Source organism: Callionymus lyra, chromosome 1 (genome assembly GCF_982586985.1).
Source record: "Callionymus lyra chromosome 1, fCalLyr1.hap1.1, whole genome shotgun sequence".
Lineage (NCBI taxonomy): Eukaryota > Metazoa > Chordata > Actinopteri > Syngnathiformes > Callionymidae > Callionymus > Callionymus lyra.
This window is the reverse complement of record NC_141818.1, coordinates 49,568,091-49,588,423: the sequence shown is the minus strand read 5'-3', so window position 1 is coordinate 49,588,423 and position 20,333 is coordinate 49,568,091. Positions and strand designations below refer to the sequence as shown.

At 44.7% G+C, this 20,333-nt stretch overlaps 2 protein-coding genes across 2 annotated transcripts; one reads left to right on the top strand and one right to left on the bottom strand.

Annotated features, from left to right (window-relative positions):
* The first annotated feature begins 430 nt into the window (after positions 1 to 430).
* On the top strand, positions 431 to 1,924 carry LOC148090017 (uncharacterized). The gene is made up of 2 exons (XM_087785568.1): positions 431 to 605; positions 666 to 1,924. Exons 1-2 carry the CDS (start codon positions 441 to 443, stop codon positions 1,845 to 1,847), a joined length of 1,347 nt encoding a protein of 448 aa, XP_087641694.1. The 5' UTR covers positions 431 to 440; the 3' UTR covers positions 1,848 to 1,924.
* Positions 1,925 to 5,756: 3,832 nt separating this feature from the next.
* LOC148090016 (beta-2-glycoprotein 1-like) lies at positions 5,757 to 19,630 on the bottom strand. Its single transcript, XM_087811257.1, has 8 exons — positions 19,523 to 19,630; positions 19,281 to 19,460; positions 10,805 to 10,901; positions 8,598 to 8,674; positions 8,133 to 8,318; positions 7,888 to 8,067; positions 6,039 to 6,236; positions 5,757 to 5,971 (listed from the first exon to the last, which is right to left on the bottom strand). Exons 1-8 carry the CDS (start codon positions 19,596 to 19,598, stop codon positions 5,892 to 5,894), a joined length of 1,074 nt encoding a protein of 357 aa, XP_087667383.1. The 5' UTR covers positions 19,599 to 19,630; the 3' UTR covers positions 5,757 to 5,891.
* Positions 19,631 to 20,333: the final 703 nt, after the last annotated feature.

Sequence of the window (20,333 nt, the reverse complement as noted above, 5' to 3'; positions counted from 1 at the left end):
ATTTTTTATATTTTAATTATTCACTATTTGTTATATTTAAATTTCATTTATTCAATATTTGTTATAGTTTAATTTCAATTATTCAATATTTTTTATATTTTAATTATTCACAATTTGTTATATTTAATTTTCATTAATTCAATATTTGCTATATTTTAATTTCAATTATTCAATATAAGTTATATTTTAATTCCAATTATTATTTAAAAAAAAAGAAGCAATAATTATGTTTTTATTGCATTAAAATAGTGTCAATCATGTGAGTTCACACACGTTGTTGCTTCACATCTGATAAATCCAACAGGAAGTAGATACAGAACATCCTGTTATCGTCTGGTTCCACCAATCGTAGGCGAGAAGCTGCTGATGGTGAAGAGATTGACATCATGAAGTCGCTGCAGAGGCGACTCTCACTCACAGACGAAGACATGGCTGCACTGATGCTGCTGCTGGTGACCTTCTTCTCCAACAACATCCTCGCTGAGATCCTCAAGATGGAAGGAAACCGTCATCGCTTCATCCTGAACAAACCAGCTGATGACGTCTGCTTGATCTCCAGATGGATCGGTGAGGAGAAGGAACTTCTGTGGAACTCTTCACATCATGTGAGTACAAGTGAGTGTGACTTCGATCGTGTCTGAACTGACGTGTTGAACGTTCTCCAGGTCACCAAGAGTGTGAAATACATCGAGTACGAAGACACAGAAAACCATAACTCTGGTCTGCAGAGAGAAGCTTCTTATGAAATAGACTCTCTGAAGGTCTCAGACTCGGGTCAGTACCAAGAACAGTGCTGGACCCAGAACAACGTGACGCACGAGAAGAACTTCACTCTCCTGGTTTGTGACGAACGAATGATGAGACGTCAGGTCTTGAGACCTTATCTTGGACAGACATGGGAGCTGAACTGTGAGGGTGTGGGACCAAACCAGAGGGTCCAGTGGGCTTTAGGTCAATATAACGACAGAACAAGAAATTATGAATTAACTTTAATCGATGATGAAACATCTTCAAAGTACAAACTACAGCAAGTGAAGAACAAAACTTCTCTTCTGGTAACGTTTGGTGTAAGTTCTGGTGACTTCTATTATTTCTGTCTGCAGAAGAACCATCAGAGCTGTGAAGTACTGGAGGAGTTTCGTGTTGATGTACAAGATAATTACATTCACAGGTGGGTGGGAGAGAGTCTGGAGCTGAACTGCTCTGACGTCACTGGAAACAAACCACATGTGTGGAGGATTAGATCAAAGATGAAAGATAAATTGAGCCGCAACTACACTCTGATGTTTCCATCACTGACCTTGGACCACACAGGTGTATACATCTGTGATCGCAGTGATCAGGAGGATAAATACTACCTGTATGTGTGTCCTGAGTCTGACCCGCCTGCTGAGGTGTTCTTCACTGGAGGAGAGAAGGTGACTCTAGGATGTGACTGGAAACAGACTGGTTTGCTCCTCTGGTTCATGAACACAAACAGAACTGAAGGAACAACATCACATGTATCATATCAAGCACAAAAAGACAGAATCTTTATCTTCGACTCGAGCCTGGTGATCACTAACATCTCTCTGGAACACAGCGGAGACTTCTGGTGTTTGGTTATGAAAGACGATCGTTGTGTGTTCACATCTAAGACCCTTGTAAAGTTCGGAGAGCCAGAGGTTGATCACCATCTAGTGCGGTCTGTGATGCTCAGTGTCGTGATCTTCATGACGTGTGTTGTTGTTGTTGTTGTTGTTGTTGTTGTTGTGGTCCAGAGGAGCAGACAGCAGCTCCCAGCACCTGTGGAGGAAGTGCAGATGTTGGAAGTGTCTCCAGCAGATGTTCAGCCAGAGACTCTCTGAGCGTCAACATGATCCACGAGTGTTTGGATGAATCTTTCTTTGTAATCATTGTGACTCTTGTTTGCTCTTCAGTGTCAATAAAGTTTAACCTTTGACCTCCAATAAAAGACTCCAGTTTTCTTTGTGTAGAGATGAAGTCGATGAGTTTATGTCACATATTATTCTTTTTCCTTCTTTCTGCTCCTCAGTCTGGTTCTGTTTCTCAATCATGTGTCTTTTCAAATATTTTCTCCAGAAAACAAGGTCAAAAATCTCCTTTTTAATCTTCTTTCTGATCTCATCAGCGACTGCTTCAATAAAGATGTATTCAACACGAGAACACAGTGTTTCTAAATGTCTCTCATCGTTCTAACATTTCTACTCTTGTAAATGCGAGGATTTTGATGCTTTTATTTTGTTACGTGTTATTTTGAAAACCTTTGACAGGAAGTTGAACTCGTTTATTTCCACACGAGTGTCAAGAGGCAGAAAAGGTTACGTTTACGAGCAGAAACTCTTGAGAAAGAGACGAAGATGTTCCAGAGAATCCAGTGTCGACGCTTGATAAGAAGAACAAAGAGTTTCTTTAATGTGTGTTTGTAACTTGACATTATTAACTTGTCAATAACATCATGTGCCTCAGATTTTTAAAGTTGCAGTAATTAAACCTCTGCTTAAAAAACCCACTCTTGATCCAGAGGTCCTCACTAACTATAGTTCTATCTCTTGATCCAGAGGTCCTCACTAACTATAGTTCTATCTCTTGATCCAGAGGTCCTCACTAACTATAGTTCTATCTCTTGATCCAGAGGTCCTCACTAACTATAGTTCTATCTCTTGATCCAGAGGTCCTCACTAACTATAGTTCTATCTCTTGATCCAGAGGTCCTCACTAACTATAGTTCTATCTCTTGATCCAGAGGTCCTCACTAACTATAGTTCTATCTCTTGATCCAGAGGTCCTCACTAACTACAGTTCTATCTCTTGATCCAGAGGTCCTCACTAACTATAGTTCTATCTCTTGATCCAGAGGTTCTCACTAACTATAGTTCTATCTCTTGATACAGAGGTTCTCACTAACTATAGTTCTATCTCTTGATCCAGAGGTCCTCACTAACTATAGTTCTATCTCTTGATACAGAGGTTCTCACTAACTATAGTTCTATCTCTTGATCCAGAGGTCCTCACTAACTATAGTTCTATCTCTAATCTTGTCTTCATTTCAAAACTTCTGGAGAAAGTGGTAACAAGTCAGCTCTGTGATTATCTCCAGGACAATGATCAATTTGAGGTGTTTCAGTCTGGTTTTAGGGAACACCACAGCACAGAGACCGCCCTGGTAAAAGTAAGTAACGACCTACTGATGGCCTCTGATCAGGGCCATGTTTCAGTTCATGTTCTTCTAGATCTCAGTGCTGCATTTGACACTGTTGACACCAAATCCTTCTACAGAGGCTAGAAAACCATTTAGGCATTCGTGGAACTGCTCTTAACTGGTTTAAATCTTACCTGTCGGATAGAACGCACTATGTACATGTCAACCACCTCTCATCGACACACACTAAGGTCAGCTATGGTGTCCCACAAGGTTCTGTTCTTGGTCCAATGCTATTCACAATCTATTTGCTCCCACTAGGGGACTTGATTAGAAGACACTCTATAAACTTTCACTGTTATGCTGATGACACCCAACTTTACTTGTCCATGAAGCCAGATGAAAGAAATCAGCTACACAATTACAGTCCTGTATTACACATATCAACAGCTACACAACTACAGTCCTGTATTACACATATCAACAGCTACACAATTACAGTCCTGTATTACACATATCAACAGCTACACAACTACAGTCCTGTATTACACATATCAACAGCTACACAATTACAGTCCTGTATTACAGATATCAAGTCCTGGATGACCAAAAACTTCCTCCTACTGAACTCGGAAAAGACTGAGGTTTTACTAGTTGGTCCGCAACATCTCAGACAATCATTAACTAATGATCTTTACAAAATTGACTTGCTCCTGCTACGAGCACCACTGTAAAGAATCTGGATGTATGCTTTGACGAGGATCATTTAAACAACTAAAACAAATCTCACGGACTGCTTACTTCCACCTTCGTAACATTTCAAAAATCAGGCACTTCCTTCCTTTAGATGCTGAGAAGCTCATCCATGCTTTTGTTACCTCCAGGCTGGACTATTGTAACTCTCTTCTGTCAGGATGTTCTAAAAAGTCTCTCAGAATCTTCAGCTCATTCATCTGCAGCTCGTGTCCTGACTAAGACTAAGAGGCGCGAACACACCTGTACTGTCTTCCCTACATTGGCTTCCTGTAGAATTTAGATACAATTTAAAATCCTTCTCCTAACCTATAAAGCCTTACATGGTCTAGCACCAACATACATTAAAGATTTAATCCAAACTTACCAACCCTCAAGGACCTTACGATCCTTAAACTCTGATCTATTAGTTATACCACAAATCTCTAAATGTAGATTCGGAGCCAGGGCCTTAAGTTTTCAAGCCCCTCTGCTGTGGAACAAACTACCGGCTTCAGTCCGGAGGGCAGACACCCTCTCTATGTTTAAAAACAATCTTAAAACCTTACTTTTCGATAAGCCTATAATTAACTTGACTGTTTATCTTTAGCTGCTATAACTAACAAAACTGTTTATCTTTAGCTGCTATAACTAACACAACTGTTTATCTTTAGCTGCTATAACTAACTTAACTGTTTATCTTTAGCTGCTATAACTAACAAAACTGTTTATCTTTAGCTGCTATAACTAACACAACTGTTTATCTTTAGCTGCTATAACTAACTTAACTGTTTATCTTAGCTGCTATAACTAACTTAACTGTTTATCTTTAGCTGCTATAACTAACAAAACTGTTTATCTTTAGCTGCTATAACTAACACAACTGTTTATCTTTAGCTGCTATAACTAACTTAACTGTTTATCTTTAGCTGCTATAACTAACTTAACTGTTTATCTTAGCTGCTATAACTAACTTAACTGTTTATCTTAGCTGCTATAACTAACTTAACTGTTTATCTTAGCTGCTATAGGCTGAGAATGCTGGAGGAGTTTTAGACACAGAGCTCTGTATATCCTTCTTTTCTGCATTACATTCATCACCTGTGCAGTTTAAACACCTTTTTATTTCTCTCCCGGAGCCCCAGGACCTCCAGAGCTGCTGCTGATCCAGGATCTTCACCACGTCATCAGTTCTCTCCAGCACCTCCATGGACCCTCCTACACTCTCCTCTTTTTTTTCTCACTATAATTCCCCTCACTCCTCTCCTTATCCATCTGTCTACCCCCCCATCCTTCCTCCCAGCCGGTCAAAGCGGCAGGCCGTCAACAATGAGTCTGGTTCCGCTCGAGGTTTCTGCTTCTAAAAGGAAGTTTTTCCTCGCCATTGCTCACTGTACAGTGTTTTGTTTCTTGCTCTTTGTTGAATTGCTGGATCTATTTTTCCTTAATCAACTGTAGTCTTATTTCAACTGTATAGTGTCTTGAGATAACTTTGTTATGATAAGACACTTTAAATAAAATTGAATTAAAATTAAATGAATTAAAACATCTTTATTTTTGTTGTTGTTTATTCTCTTCAAATCATATCATATCTCTCGCAGTCACAGAGTGATGATGTCATCAGTCACATGACTCTCTTGCCATCTATTTGATTGTGTTACCATAACAACAACTTTATTGACGCTACACACTCACACAAACATGTCATTGAAGCTCCAGCTGATTGGACCTCGAATTACAACATCAACCAATGGGACGCTTTCTTTGACATAAGCTCCGCCCACTGAGTGGAAGCACTAATAGGATTTGATTGGATCAGACGTGTGTCAATCAAAACAGCTGATTTATAGTGTTTGTAGGATGTTTGGAATGAAAAAATGTCTGCAAACGTACTTTTATTTTGTAAGTTCACCGACACAGTTTACTTTTATAACTCATTTCCTGCCTGAACCATCGCATCATGATACTTTGAGTTCTCCGGTTGAAATGAAAATGCAGCGCCCTCTTATGGCAGCATTTAAACAGCCGTCGCCTCACACATGGCGATCTCCGACGGAAGGGTTTTGGGTCTCAAGGAGTACTCCACTTTACCAGGCTCTGAAAGCGTCCCAGGAAAAAAGAAAAACCTTATTTTTCAGTACTTTCAACTTCCCTCGACGCTCACCTTGATAACACTCCGGGGTGGGCAGGACTCCGTCCCGACAGGTGCTGGCCACGGGGAAGCCGCACCTGTCGGTTCTGTTCATGCAGTAGAAGACCACGGGTTCTCCGTGAAGGACTCTGTTGGGTTTCAAGTCCGCGATCCAGATCTTCTTGGAGTTGTAGAAGATGCGACCGCGCTTGATGCCGACCTTGCACGGCGCTGATGGACGTGAAATATTAGATCATGGAACATTAAACAAAGTTGATTAACTTCAATATTAAACATTCATACTGTATATGGATATTCAACAGTACTCTATCGAAATGTCTTTTGGAAAAAATACTTTTGCTTTGAAATAATCATGTTATTGTTCTTTAATGGTTTTAATTAAAAAATGTAAATAAAAAACTGAAAATGTTTTCAGTGTTTGTTCATTTTTGTGTTGCAATTAAACTTCTGGGCCTCTAGATGTCAGCAGTCGTTACGTCCTCCACAGCTAAAGGAAGAATGATGACTGAGGACGAGAGGATACAGTGAGTCCAGCAGCTTTTAAAGCTGATTTTTGGACATATTTTGGTTTGAAAACAAATGAAAGTAGTTATGACTTCAAGAGTCATGTGGTCTGTAAATACTACAACACCAGAGTCAAGTACTGGACAATACTACACATATATACTTGTTACTACACTATCACAACACCAGAGTCAAGTACTGGACAATACTACACATATATACTTGTTACTACACTATCACAACACCAGAGTCAAGTACTGGACAATACTACACATATATACTTGTTACTACACTAACACAACACCAGAGTCAAGTACTGGACAATACTACACATATATACTTGTTACTACACTATCACAACACCAGAGTCAAGTACTGGACAATACTACACATATATACTTGTTACTACACTATCACAACACCAGAGTCAAGTACTGGACAATACTACACATATATACTTGTTACAACACTATCACAACACCAGAGTCAAGTACTGGACAATACTACACATATATACTTGTTACAACACTATCACAACACCAGAGTCAAGTACTGGACAATACTACACATATATACTTGTTACTACACTATCACAACACCAGAGTCAAGTACTGGACAATACTACACATATATACTTGTTACTACACTATCACAACACCAGAGTCAAGTACTGGACAATACTACACATATATACTTGTTACTACACTATCATAACACCAGAGTCAAGTACTGGACAATACTACACATATATACTTGTTACAACACTATCACAACACCAGAGTCAAGTACTGGACAATACTACACATATATACTTGTTACAACACTATCACAACACCAGAGTCAAGTACTGGACAATACTACACATATATACTTGTTACTACACTATCACAACACCAGAGTCAAGTACTGGACAATACTACACATATATACTTGTTACTACACTATCACAACACCAGAGTCAAGTACTGGATAATACTACATATATACTTGTTACTACACTATCACAACACCAGAGTCAAGTACTGGACAATACTACACATATATACTTGTTACAACACTATCACAACACCAGAGTCAAGTACTGGACAATACTACACATATATACTTGTTACAACACTATCACAACACCAGAGTCAAGTACTGGACAATACTACACATATATACTTGTTACTACACTATCACAACACCAGAGTCAAGTACTGGACAATACTACACATATATACTTGTTACTACACTATCACAACACCAGAGTCAAGTACTGGATAATACTACATATATACTTGTTACTACACTATCACAACACCAGTGTCCAGTACTGGACAGTACTCCACAATACTCCACATACAGGAGTACTTACCTCTGCAGACCGGTGGGGTCGACCAGTTCCCTGTGTTGGTACAGGATCTCTCTGCATCTCCATCCAGCACAAAGTTCTCGTTGCAGCCGTACTTCACCGTCTCCTTGTAGCCGTGAGTCCTCATGACGGCGAAGGTGATGAATCCGTTGGGAATGTTGGTGGGAATGGGACAGCTGACCTCTGAAGAAGGTCACAGAAACGTTAGAGTACTTCCAACAGTTGCGTGCGATGAAAACCTGCCGAACCTCCGCAGACCGGAGGCGGCGGGACGGTTCCGTCGGCCATGCAGAAGCCTCTCTCGAAGCTCGGGGCCTTGGGCCGGTTGCACTCGTACGTCCAGCCCTGCCCGTAGATGGTCTGGGTCCCGGTGGGGTTCTTGTCGTGGACGATCCTTCCTTCTCTCGGCGCCGCCGGCAGCGGACAGTTCACGGCTGTGAGCGAAAGACAGTCGAGTCTGTCACTGACACGTGGACCTAACCCGACTCCATCGACTCCCATGATGCCTTTCTACACGCTGCTCTATTAAGTGATCCGCAGCTGTGATCGCTTTGCTGGGCGGCAAAGCATTACAGGATCTGTTCACGTCACCGTTACTGAAAGTGCTTTTGAAATGGACGATACCTTACATGTCACGACGAGTGTGACTTCTAGAAAAGTGTTTCTCTGTGCGATGACAAGACTTTAAACACCAACACTAAAGCACTGGATACCTTTACAGAGAGGAGGCGCTTGACTCCAGGTTCCATCGTGTTGACAAAGACTTTCATTGGCTCCTTGCATGACATATCTGAAGCAAACACAACATGACATATTTGAAGCAAACACAACATGACATATCTGAAGCAAACACAACATGACATATCTGAAGCAAACACAACATGACATATATGAAGCAAACACAACATGACATATCTGAAGCAAACACAACATGACATATCTGAAGCAAACACAACATGACATATCTGAAGCAAACACAACATGACATATCTGAAGCAAACACAACATGACATATCTGAAGCAAACACAACATGACATATCTGAAGCAAACACAACATGACATATCTGAAGCAAACACAACATGACATATCTGAAGCAAACACAACATGACATATCTGAAACAAACACAACATGACATATCTGAAGCAAACACAACATGACATATCTGAAGCAAACACAACATGACATATTTGAAGCAAACACAACATGACATATCTGAAGCAAACACAACATGACATATCTGAAGCAAACACAACATGACATATCTGAAGCAAACACAACATGACATATCTGAAGCAAACACAACATGACATATTTGAAGCAAACACAACATGACATATCTGAAGCAAACACAACATGACATATCTGAAGCAAACACAACATGACATATCTGAAGCAAACACAACATGACATATCTGAAGCAAACACAACATGACATATCTGAAGCAAACACAACATGACATATTTGAAGCAAACACAACATGACATATTTGAAGCAAACACAACATGACATATCTGAAGCAAACACAACATGACATATTTGAAGCAAACACAACATGACATATCTGAAGCAAACACAACATGACATATTTGAAGCAAACACAACATGACATATATGAAGCAAACACAACATGACATATATGAAGAAAACACAACATGACATATCTGAAGCAAACACAACATGACATATTTGAAGCAAACACAACATGACATATCTGAAGCAAACACAACATGACATATTTGAAGCAAACACAACATGACATATATGAAGCAAACACAACATGACATATATGAAGCAAACACAACATGACATATATGAAGCAAACACAACATGACATATTTGAAGCAAACACAACATGACATATCTGAAGCAAACACAACATGACATATTTGAAGCAAACACAACATGACATATCTGAAGCAAACACAACATGACATATATGAAGCAAACACAACATGACATATTTGAAGCAAACACAACATGACATATCTGAAGCAAACACAACATGACATATCTGAAGCAAACACAACATGACATTTCTGAAGCAAACACAACATGACATATTTGAAGCAAACACAACATGACATATCTGAAGCAAACACAACATGACATTTCTGAAGCAAACACAACATGACATATCTGAAGCAAACACAACATGACATATTTGAAGCAAACACAAAATGAGATATTTGAAGCAAACACAACATGACATATCTGAAGCAAACACAACATGACATATCTGAAGAAAACACAACATGACATATCTGAAGAAAACACAACATGATATATCTGAAGCAAACACAACATGACATTTCTGAAGCAAACACAACATGACATATTTGAAGCAAACACAACATGACATATCTGAAGCAAACACAACATGACATATCTGAAGAAAACACAACATGACATATCTGAAGCAAACACAACATGACATTTCTGAAGCAAACACAACATGACATATTTGAAGCAAACACAACATGACATTTCTGAAGCAAACACAACATGACATATTTGAAGCAAACACAACATGACATTTCTGAAGCAAACACAACATGACATATTTGAAACAAACACAACATGACATATTTGAAACAAACACAACATGACATATTTGAAGCAAACACAACATGACATTTCTGAAGCAAACACAACATGACATATTTGAAGCAAACACAACATGAGATATTTGAAGCAAACACAACATGACATATCTGAAGCAAACACAACATGACATATCTGAAGCAAACACAACATGACATATATGAAGCAAACACAACATGACATATTTGAAGCAAACACAACATGACATATATGAAGCAAACACAACATGACATATATGAAACAAACACAACATGACATATATGAAGCAAACACAACATGACATATATGAAACAAACACAACATGACATATCTTACCCGTCATCACAGGTGAAGTTAAGAACGCTCTTAAACGGAGCTTCAGTTCGTCCCATTGCTAACGGCTGCAGGGGTCGAGGGATTGAACACATTTTTGCTGAGAAGAAAGAAATGTTTGGTTTGTTGTTTTTTTGGTTTGTTTGTTTGTTGTTTTTTTGGTTTGTTTGTTTTTTTGGTTTGTTGGTTTTTTTGGTTTGTTTGTTTGTTGGTTTGTTGTTTTTTTGGTTTGTTTGTTTATTTGTTTGTTTGTTTGTTGTTGGTTTATAGGTTTATTGGTTTATAGGTTTGTTTGTTTGTTTGTTTGTTTGTTTGTTGGTTTGTTGGTTTATAGGTTTGTTTGTCTGTTGGTTTATAGGTTTGTTTGTTTGTTTGTTGGTTGGTTGGTTTGTTTGTTTGTTGGTTCTACGTCATTGGTGCTCCGCCCTCCAACGGCTTCGCTATGGGTTTACCCCGAGGCACCGCCTCGTCTCTGAGAAAGCTTAATGAACTCGCCACCCAGCAGGGGGCAGTCCACTTCCTATAAAGGCGGGAAGCACCCGCCGCACTTTCTCCTTTTTCAACTCAGCGAGAAAGCTCCTGACAGTGGAATGTAATGATGGCGAATGAATATTGAAGTGAACCATGTGTGCACGAAGACTCCCTGAAGAGGAGACACACATGTCTGCTTCGTTTTGCCTAGAGGCCCAAATCACACGTGATGATTATGTGGCCTTCCGAGCGCTTCCCACGGCTTTTGACAGTGTTGGGAAGCGTTCGAGGCTTGTCGACCCACGCCGCCTCAGATCATGATTATGATCAACACAGGACTGCCGTGTTGTTTAAGAAAACAACATGGCAGTCCTGTGCGCTGCACTCGACAAGCTCACGTACCAACGTGTTGGGCCCTGATGAGTCGAGCTGAGTCGTCCATCGGTCATGAACAGACGTCGACGAGGAGGACGACTGGCTCGCTGCATGGAGTCGACCATGGGGTATGCGAGAGCGATCAGGTAAGTATCTCTTGCAGGCCACATGGCCCTCCTGCGGCACTCGACGGGTTCACTTGAGAGGTGTTAGTGTGCATGTGGCTCCGCCTGTGAGTGTGACGTATTCACAGGCGTCATTAGAGACTTTCGCCGCTAATGCTAAGCTAACATGCTCCGCCGTTCATAGACGACGAGAGTTTTCCTCTCAGAACACAGTTCGGAGGAGGTTTTAAACCCCTTCGTCCGGGTCATGCCGAGACTGTAATAACGGAGTCTGTCCATACGAACGAAGGGCAGACTCAACCATGTGCTTTGTTTCCAGATAAGCAAATGTCCACGAGACCGGCTTGATCAGCTGTGTTTACTTCACTTCCGTGTTGACATGCGCTGGCGGGGTTTGACCGCCGATGAGCGTTGTCAAAAAAATCCCGGCGCCATGGATGACGTCACGTTTGGCGGAGAAACATCATGGATGACGTCACGTTGGCGGAGAAACGTCATGGATGACGTCACGTTTGGCGGAGAAACGTCATGGATGACGTCACGTTTGGCGGAGAAACGTCATGGATGACGTCACGTTGGCGGAGAAACGTCATGGATGACGTCACGTTTGGCGGAGAAACGCCATGGAACGGACGCACCATTGAGAGGAATGGCCCGGCAGGAAGCGGCGCAGCTCCGCCATCACCTGCATGGGCGTGATGACGAGGCGCGACGGGGATACGCGGAGACGGAGATCCCGTTCGTCGGCCTGATGAGCAAATGTCCACGAGACCGGTTTGATCAGCTGTGTTTACTTCCGTGTTGACATGCGCTGACGGGGTTTGACCGCCGATGAGCGTTGTCAAGAAAATCCCGGCGCCATGGATGACGTCACGTTTGGCGGAGAAACGTCATGGATGACGTCACGTTTGGCGTGATGACGAGGCGCGACGGGGATACGCGGAGACGGAGATCCCGTTCGTCGGCATCATCATCTGGTGCTGGGGGGAAGCGTCACCAGAGACCAGCCACCCCAGCAGCACCAACAACATCGGCAACAGCGGCGGCGTGCGACGAGTGAGCGTCGCCAAGATCCACAGCGCGAGCCGGGGAGCCAGCAGCCGCAGCAGAGCGACGGCCGAGGGCTCCTCCACCCTATTCATTCAAGGGAATGTGTCGGGAATAAAACAAGAGAACGTATGACGTTCTGTGGTTCGTTCTGAGAGATGTTAGTAGTGTGCATGTGGCTCCGCCTGTGAGTGTGACGTATTCACAGGCGTCATTAGAGACTTTCGCCGCTAATGCTAAGCTAACATGCTCCGCCGTTCATAGACGGCGAGAGTTTCCTCTCAGAACACAGTTCGAAGGAGGGTTTAAACCTCTTCGCCCGGGTCATGCCGAGACTGTAATAACGGAGTCTGTCCACACGAATGAGGGGCAGACTCCAACCACATGTGTTTTGTTTACAGACGAGCAGAGGTCCGCGAGACCGGCTGAGTCAGCTGTGTTTACTTCCGCGTCGACCAGCGCTCGCGCCCGACAGAGCTTGACAGCGGAGGTGAGTGGAACTAGTCCAGACATGTCTATGTTGACCGGAGGTTGTTCCTTCCCCCACAGCGCTGTCTACAAGCACTGGCACCATGGAGGACGTCACGTTTGGCGGCGGAGAAACGCCTTGGAACTGACGCAACCTGGTGTTTTTACGCGCGAGTTTCTCGCCGTCCTGAGACCAGGCGAGGGCGAAGAACTTCCGCCCCGTCTGGTCGATCAACTGGAGAGGTGCGTGGCGGTCGGATCTCACGAGTGACGAGCAGGTCCGGACCGCCAGCGGAGCTTGAGAATGTACGGGACCGGGTGAGTGATGCGGTGCCGACGCGCGCGCGACCTAACTCACTTCAGCTCCGGGTTAATTCTCCAGCACATTCCTCCACATCGCGGGTTTTGTCAGCTCCGGTGACACTAAGAAGTGCTCAGGGAGTTGGGAAGACTTCCGGGGGGGGGAAGGGTACACGCACGACGCGCATCTGAGGTGTCTCACGCGCACTTGCGCGCTTCTCCCACAGAGCCGGTTTTATGTATGAGAGTGGGGGTTCTAGTGAATCCAACTCGAGTACATGCTCGGTGGATTCAAGAGATAGAGACGCGGCTTGTGTGATGCCCTTTCGTCTACGGCCCGCCCTTGGGGGGCGGGCCGGAGGACTACCCAAGGTTCGCCAGGGCTGCGGTTCTGACAGAACATTATTCGGCTTGGAGTCGCCTGGTTTTACTTCTAAGACCCACTTGGCTGGGGGGAGTAATCAGGCGGGGCTATGCGCTACTTTTTGCCCGTCAACCCCCGCGTTTTCAGGGATTCTCTGGACGCGTATGGCGGAGCAGGAGAAATGATCCTGTTTGAGAAACGAGGTGTCTACTCTGCTGCAGAAGGAGGTCATAGAACTGGTCCCTGCAGCCGAGATGATGACAGGGTTTTACTCCCGGTACTTCCTCGTGGCGAAGAAGACCGGGGGTTGGAGGCCCATTCTGGACCTCAGCTATTTGAACAAGTTCATAGCTACCCGCCCGTTTCGCATGTTGACGGTCAAGAAACTGCTTTCAGGTGTAAGTCCAGGAGATTGGATGACATCTATCGACCTGACCGACGCGTACTTTCACATACCGATAGTCAAGAGACATCGAAAGTACTTGCGTTTCGCCCTCGAGGGTCGGGTGTTTCAATACACTCGACTCCCGTTCGGCTACTCTCTGGCACCCAGGACCTTCACCAAGTGTGTGGAAGCGGCAGTGGAGCCATTGAGAGTGAGTGGGGTAAGGATCTTGACCTATCTGGACGACTGGTTGATCCTTGCCAGGTCAGAGGCAGGAAGTTACGCTCACACACAGAAGGTGTTGAGCCATATTGCCACCCTGGGGTTCACAGTGAACCTCAGCAAGAGCGCTCTGACTCCAGTTCAACAGTTAGTTTACCTGGGGGTACTGTTGAACTCGGAGGAAGGATACGCGCGCCTCCCGGACGTGCGTATCCAGCCCATTCTCCGACTGACAACACAGTTGCTGGAAGCTCGGTGTCACGTGACAACAGCAGGCACTGTTATGTCCCTCCTGGGGCTCATGGCGGCAGCCCACACGGTTGTTCGGCTGGGCTTGCTGCACATAAGGGAGCTTCAGAGATGGTTTGGTCGTCTCAAGCTAGACCTCAAGTGGGAAAGAGGTCGGAAAGTGCGCCTTCCCGCTCGGGTTTTGCAGGACATCCAGTTTTGGAACTCTCACGCCAACCTCAGGCGGAGAGTTCCATTGGGTTGCGTCCTTCGTTGCACTCAAGTGTTTACAGACGCTTCTCTGACAGGTGGGGAGGCACCTCGGGTCAGGCCTACGCCAGTGGGGTCTGGAGCAGTCCGGTGCTCAGACACATAAACTGGCTAGAGCTGAAGGCGATTCACAATGTCCTGCTTCACCTCTCTCCCCAACTGTCACGGTCCAACGTCCTAGTCCTATCAGACAGCTCCACCGCCGTGGCGTACGTAAATCGCCAAGGTGGAGTCAGATCCCCAGCCCTTCTGAGTGTGGCAAGGAAGATTGGCTGTGGGCGGACTGTCACCTGCTTTCGCTCAGAGCCCAACACGTACCGGGCGAGCTGAATGCAGTAGCGGACAGACTGTCGAAGGGGGCCGTCCAGGACGAATGGGGTCTATCCGAGGCAGTGGCAAGCGAGATCTGGTCTCGATTCGGTCACCCGGTTGCAGACCTCTTCGCCAGCAAGGAGAACTTCAAATGCCCTCTTTGGTTCTCCCTAAGGGCTTCGGATTGCCCCCCACTAGGCGTGGACGCTTTAGCCCATTCGAGGTGGCCGGTCGGTCTGCTGTTCGCCTTCCCTCCTCCGCGGCTCCTTCTCCCCCTTGATTCGGAGGACGAGGCGGGGGGGGGGCTGAGGTTAATTCTAGTGGCACCAGACTCCCCGGGGGCGCTCTGGTTCCCAGAGCTGGTGCGCATGGCGGTCGGGGCCCCGTGGGCCATCCCTTGGGGCCCCGCTGCCCTGTGTCAGGCGGGGGGGGACTCTGACAGCGCCCCCGGTGCTGGGCCGGCCTCTCAAGGTGTGGCTCCTGCACGGGACGAGCTGATCGGGACTTTGGACCCGGACGTTCTCCACACGCTGGAGAACGCCCGGGCCCCGTCAGCACGCAGGCTTTATGCCTCAAAGTGGGGGATTTCCTCCCGCTGGTGTTCAGACAGGTCCTTGGACCCCAGCTCTTGTTTGGTCTCCGCTATCCTGTCTTTCCTGCAACATTGCTGGATAACGGGCGGACTGTGGCGACACTGAGAGTGTTCGCATCAGCCATAGCGACGAGGCATGTCGGTTTTGAGGGTGCTTCGGTTCGCGCCCACCCCTTGGTGGCGCGTTTCCTGCGGGGTGCCTGCAGGCTTCGACCTCCTGCAAGGCCTTCCAGCCCTCAGTGGGATCTCCAGTTGGTACTGGACTCTCTCACAGGCCCGACCTTCGAGCCTCTTGACCAAGTCCCACTGGATATCTTGTCTTTCAAGGTATCGCTCCTTCTGGCACTAACAACCACGAAGAGAGCAAGTGAGCTTTGTGCCCTCTCCATTAGCCCTGAGTGTCTTCCTTTGGCGTCGAGGAGTCTTCGGTGTCTTTGTGTCCTAACCCAGCGTTCCGCCCGAAGATTCTGAGTTCCTTGTTCCGGGCGACGACCTTCACGCTGCGGGCCTTCACCCGCCGCCTCACTCGGACCCGGGTCAGGAACGTCTCCACCTGTTGTGTCCAGTGAGGGCGTTGGCCTGTTACTTGCGGCGGGTGGCCGAGTTTAGGCGCTCTGATGCCCTTTTTGTCTGCCACGGTAGATGCCGGCGGGGAGAGGCGGTCTCCCCCCAGAGGTTCTCTCATTGGGTGAGATCGGCCATTATCCGGGCCTACCGAGCAGCGGGTGGATCCGCTCCTAGCGGTCTGAGGGCACATTCCACCCGTGGCGTGGCAGCCTCAGTGGCTCTTTTGCGGGGTGTGGCAGCAGAGGATATCTGCTCTGCTGCCTCTTGGGCGTCCACGTCTACCTTCGCTAAGGCCTATCTCCTCGACGTAACGGCGGGATCAGTAGCTCATACTGTTTTGAGCGCTGTTGTGCCCCCCTCAGGGCCCACGGCTCAAGTGGGTTTGGACCCTGGGCCGGCGGGGCCCTAGTGATGCTGCTCCAGGAGCGGCGTCCAGCTGGGGGTACATTTATCCCGTCAGGCTTCGCCTTTTGGGTAAACCCATAGCGAAGCCGTTGGAGGGCGGAGCACCAATGACGTAGAACCCCTGAGTTATCTATCATAACCTCAGGTTCTACGAGTTGGTGCGAAGCCCTCCAACCTCGTCGCCCAGCGGCCGCCCTTCTCGCTGAGTTTTCAGTTGGAGAAAGTGCGGCGGGTGCTTCCCGCCTTTATAGGAAGTGGACTGCCCCCTGCTGGGTGGCGAGTTCATTAAGCTTTCTCAGAGACGAGGCGGTGCCTCGGGGTAAACCCATAGCGAAGCCGTTGGAGGGCTTCGCACCAACTCGTAGAACCTGAGGTTATGATAGATAACTCAGGGGTTTGTTGGTTTATAGGTTTGTTTGTTTGTTGGTTGGTTTGTTTGTTTGTTTGTTTGTTTGTTTGTTTGTTGGTTTATAGGTTTGTTTGTTTGTTTGTTGGTTTGTTGGTTTATAAGTTTGTTTGTTGGTTTGTTTGTTTGTTTGTTGGTTTGTTGGTTTATAGGTTTGTTTGTTTGTTTGTTTGTTGGTTTGTTGGTTTATAGGTTTATAGGTTTGTTTGTTGGTTTGTTGGTTTATAGGTTTGTTTGTTTGTTTGTTTGTTGGTTTGTTGGTTTGATGGTTTATAGGTTTGTTTGTTTGTTTGTTGGTTGGTTTGTTTGTTGGTTTATAAGTGTGTTTGTTTGTTTGATTGTTTGTTGGTTTATAGTTTTGTTCGATTGTTTGTTAGTTTGTTGGTTTGTTTGTTTGTTGGTTTGTTGGTTTGTTGGTTTATAGGTTTGTTTGTTTGTTTGTTGGTTGGTTTGTTTGTTTGTTTGTTGGTTTATAGGTGTGTTTGTTTGTTTGATTGTTTGTTGGTTTATAGTTTTGTTCGATTGTTTGTTAGTTTGTTGGTTTGTTTGTTTGTTGGTTTATAGTTTTGTTCGATTGTTTGTTGGTTTATAGGTTTGTTTGTTGGTTGGTTGGTTGGTTAGTTTGTTGTTTGTTTGATTGTTTGTTGGTTTATAGGTTTGTTTGTTGGTTGGTTGGTTGGTTAGTTTGTTGTTTGTTTGATTGTTTGTTGGTTTATAGTTTTGTTCGATTGTTTATTGGTTTATAGGTTTGTTGGTTTGTTTGATTGTTTGTTGGTTTATAGTTTTGTTCGATTGTTTATTGGTTTATAGGTTTGTTGGTTTGTTTGATTGTTTGTTGGTTTATAGTTTTGTTCGATTGTTTGTTAGTTTGTTGGTTTGTTTTTTTGTTGGTTTATAGGTTAGTTTGTTGTTTGTTTGTTTGTTTGATTGTTTGTTGGTTTATAGTTTTGTTCGATTGTTTGTTAGTTTGTTGGTTGGTTTGTTTGTTTGTTGGTTTATAGTTTTGTTCGATTGTTTGTTGGTTTATACGTTAGTTAGTTTGTTGGTTTGTTTGTTTGTTGGTTTATAGGTTTGTTAGTTAGTTAGTTAGTTTGTTTGTTTGTTTGTTGGTTTATAGTTTTGTTTGATTGTTTGTTGGTTTATACGTTAGTTAGTTTGTTTGTTTGTTGGTTTATAGTTTTGTTTGATTGTTTGTTGGTTTATAGTTTTGTTTGTTTGTTGGTTTATAGTTTTGTTTGATTGTTTGTTGGTTTATACGTTAGTTAGTTTGTTTGTTTGTTGGTTTATAGTTTTGTTTGATTGTTTGTTGGTTTATAGTTTTGTTTGTTTGTTGGTTTATAGTTTTGTTTGATTGTTTGTTGGTTTATACGTTAGTTAGTTTGTTTGTTTGTTGGTTTATAGTTTTGTTTGATTGTTTGTTGGTTTATAGTTTTGTTTGTTTGTTGGTTTATAGTTTTGTTTGATTGTTTGTTGGTTTATACGTTAGTTAGTTTGTTTGTTTGTTGGTTTATAGTTTTGTTTGATTGTTTGTTGGTTTATAGTTTTGTTCGATTGTTTGTTAGTTTGTTGGTTTGTTTGTTTGTTGGTTTATAGTTTTGTTTGATTGTTTGTTGGTTTATACGTTAGTAAGTTTGTTTGTTTGTTGGTTTATACGTTAGTAAGTTTGTTTGTTTGTTGGTTTGTTTGTTTGTTGGTTCGTCTGTTGTTTTGTTTGTCAGTAAGTGTGTTCGTTCGCTCCTTCTTTGTTTGTTTGTTCGTTTGTTCTGTCTTTGTTGTTTCCTTTCGCTGGTTCCTCGTATGTTGGTTCATGAATTGTTTCATTCCTTCACTGATTCTCAGGGTCGTGAGGTCGGACACACAAAGACACACAACCTTGACACACACACTCACACCTACACACAGTAGAGTGTCCATCAAAGCAGAATCTGATGTCGTGACTCACGCGAGCACAGAAGATCCGACGGCGTCCAGTCCCCGGTGGCGGTGCAGGAGATCCTCCGGGGCGAGGCGGTGGAGGGCAGGTACCCCCGCTCGCACGCCAGGGTCACCTCCTCGCCCGCCTCGTACACCCGCTTCAGGCTCAGCTCGTCCACGCCCTCGGTGACGGGAGGACGTCCGCACACTGGACACAGAGCCGGGAGAGCGAGGTCGACCGGAGGAACAAACAAACACGTTCTGATCTACCTTTCTTGGGCGTCACACTCGCGTACAGAGCCGCCTGGCTCAAGAGCAGCAGCGTCAGCTTCAGGGTCAGGCACATGTCGGGGGTCGAGTCTTCTCCGGGCTCACCTGGACCGGAACCGTTTAAATCTGCTGAGCAAAGGTTTTTTTGCAGACGGACCCGACCAATCAGGAGGCTGGACCCGAGGCGGTCATCGATCGGGCACAAAGGTCAGAGTTTATTTACCCAGAGTGCAACAGATGTTTGAGCTGTCACTCAAAAGTTCAAGGAGAAATAAAGAAACCAACGTCATTTTAGGGTCGTGACTGACATCGATGACGTCATCGACGACGATGATGATGATGTCACACCTGACCAGGTGAAGACGAGCGTCGCTGAGACATCGGACGATTGGTCTCGAAGGATGGACTTTGGTCGATAATAATCGTAATGACACGAGGATTTCACAACCAAGGTCACGCTCGCTCGTCTGGTCAATGAACCGCTTCGTCGAACGTTCAAACCTGATCCATCGATCGATCGTATTCCATCGTATTGATCGCAGCCGTCGATCCTGCGCCGCCGCCCAGTCAATCAAACACTAAACATCTTTGTCTCCTGGTCAGAAGTCGCAAAACATCGTGTGACAGTCACATGTCAATCAAGCTTGCCCCGCCCCCTCCCCCTCCCCCTCCTCCGTCACGGCGTTTTGAGGAGCACCTACCCCACCTTCGAGGAGAAGACGTCCTCCTGACGCCTGTCGCTCAAAATGTAAGAGCGTTCAGTTGAATGTTTGTTTCGATTTTGAGACGCTTTCGATCCGGAGAACTATAG

Excerpts from the sequence above, each read along its gene's own strand:
- LOC148090016 (XM_087811257.1), bottom strand. The coding sequence starts at position 19,598 with ATGTGCCTGACCCTGAAGCTGACGCTGCTGCTCTTGAGCCAGGCGGCT. Across the intron at positions 19,461-19,522 it reads GAGTGTGACGCCCAAGAAAG|TGTGCGGACGTCCTCCCGTC; the intron begins GTAGATCAGAAC and ends CTCTGTGTCCAG. Across the intron at positions 6,237-7,887 it reads GACCCCACCGGTCTGCAGAG|CGCCGTGCAAGGTCGGCATC; the intron begins GTAAGTACTCCT and ends CACGTCCATCAG.
- LOC148090017 (XM_087785568.1), top strand. The coding sequence starts at position 441 with ATGCTGCTGCTGGTGACCTTCTTCTCCAACAACATCCTCGCTGAGATC. Across the intron at positions 606-665 it reads TGTGGAACTCTTCACATCAT|GTCACCAAGAGTGTGAAATA; the intron begins GTGAGTACAAGT and ends AACGTTCTCCAG.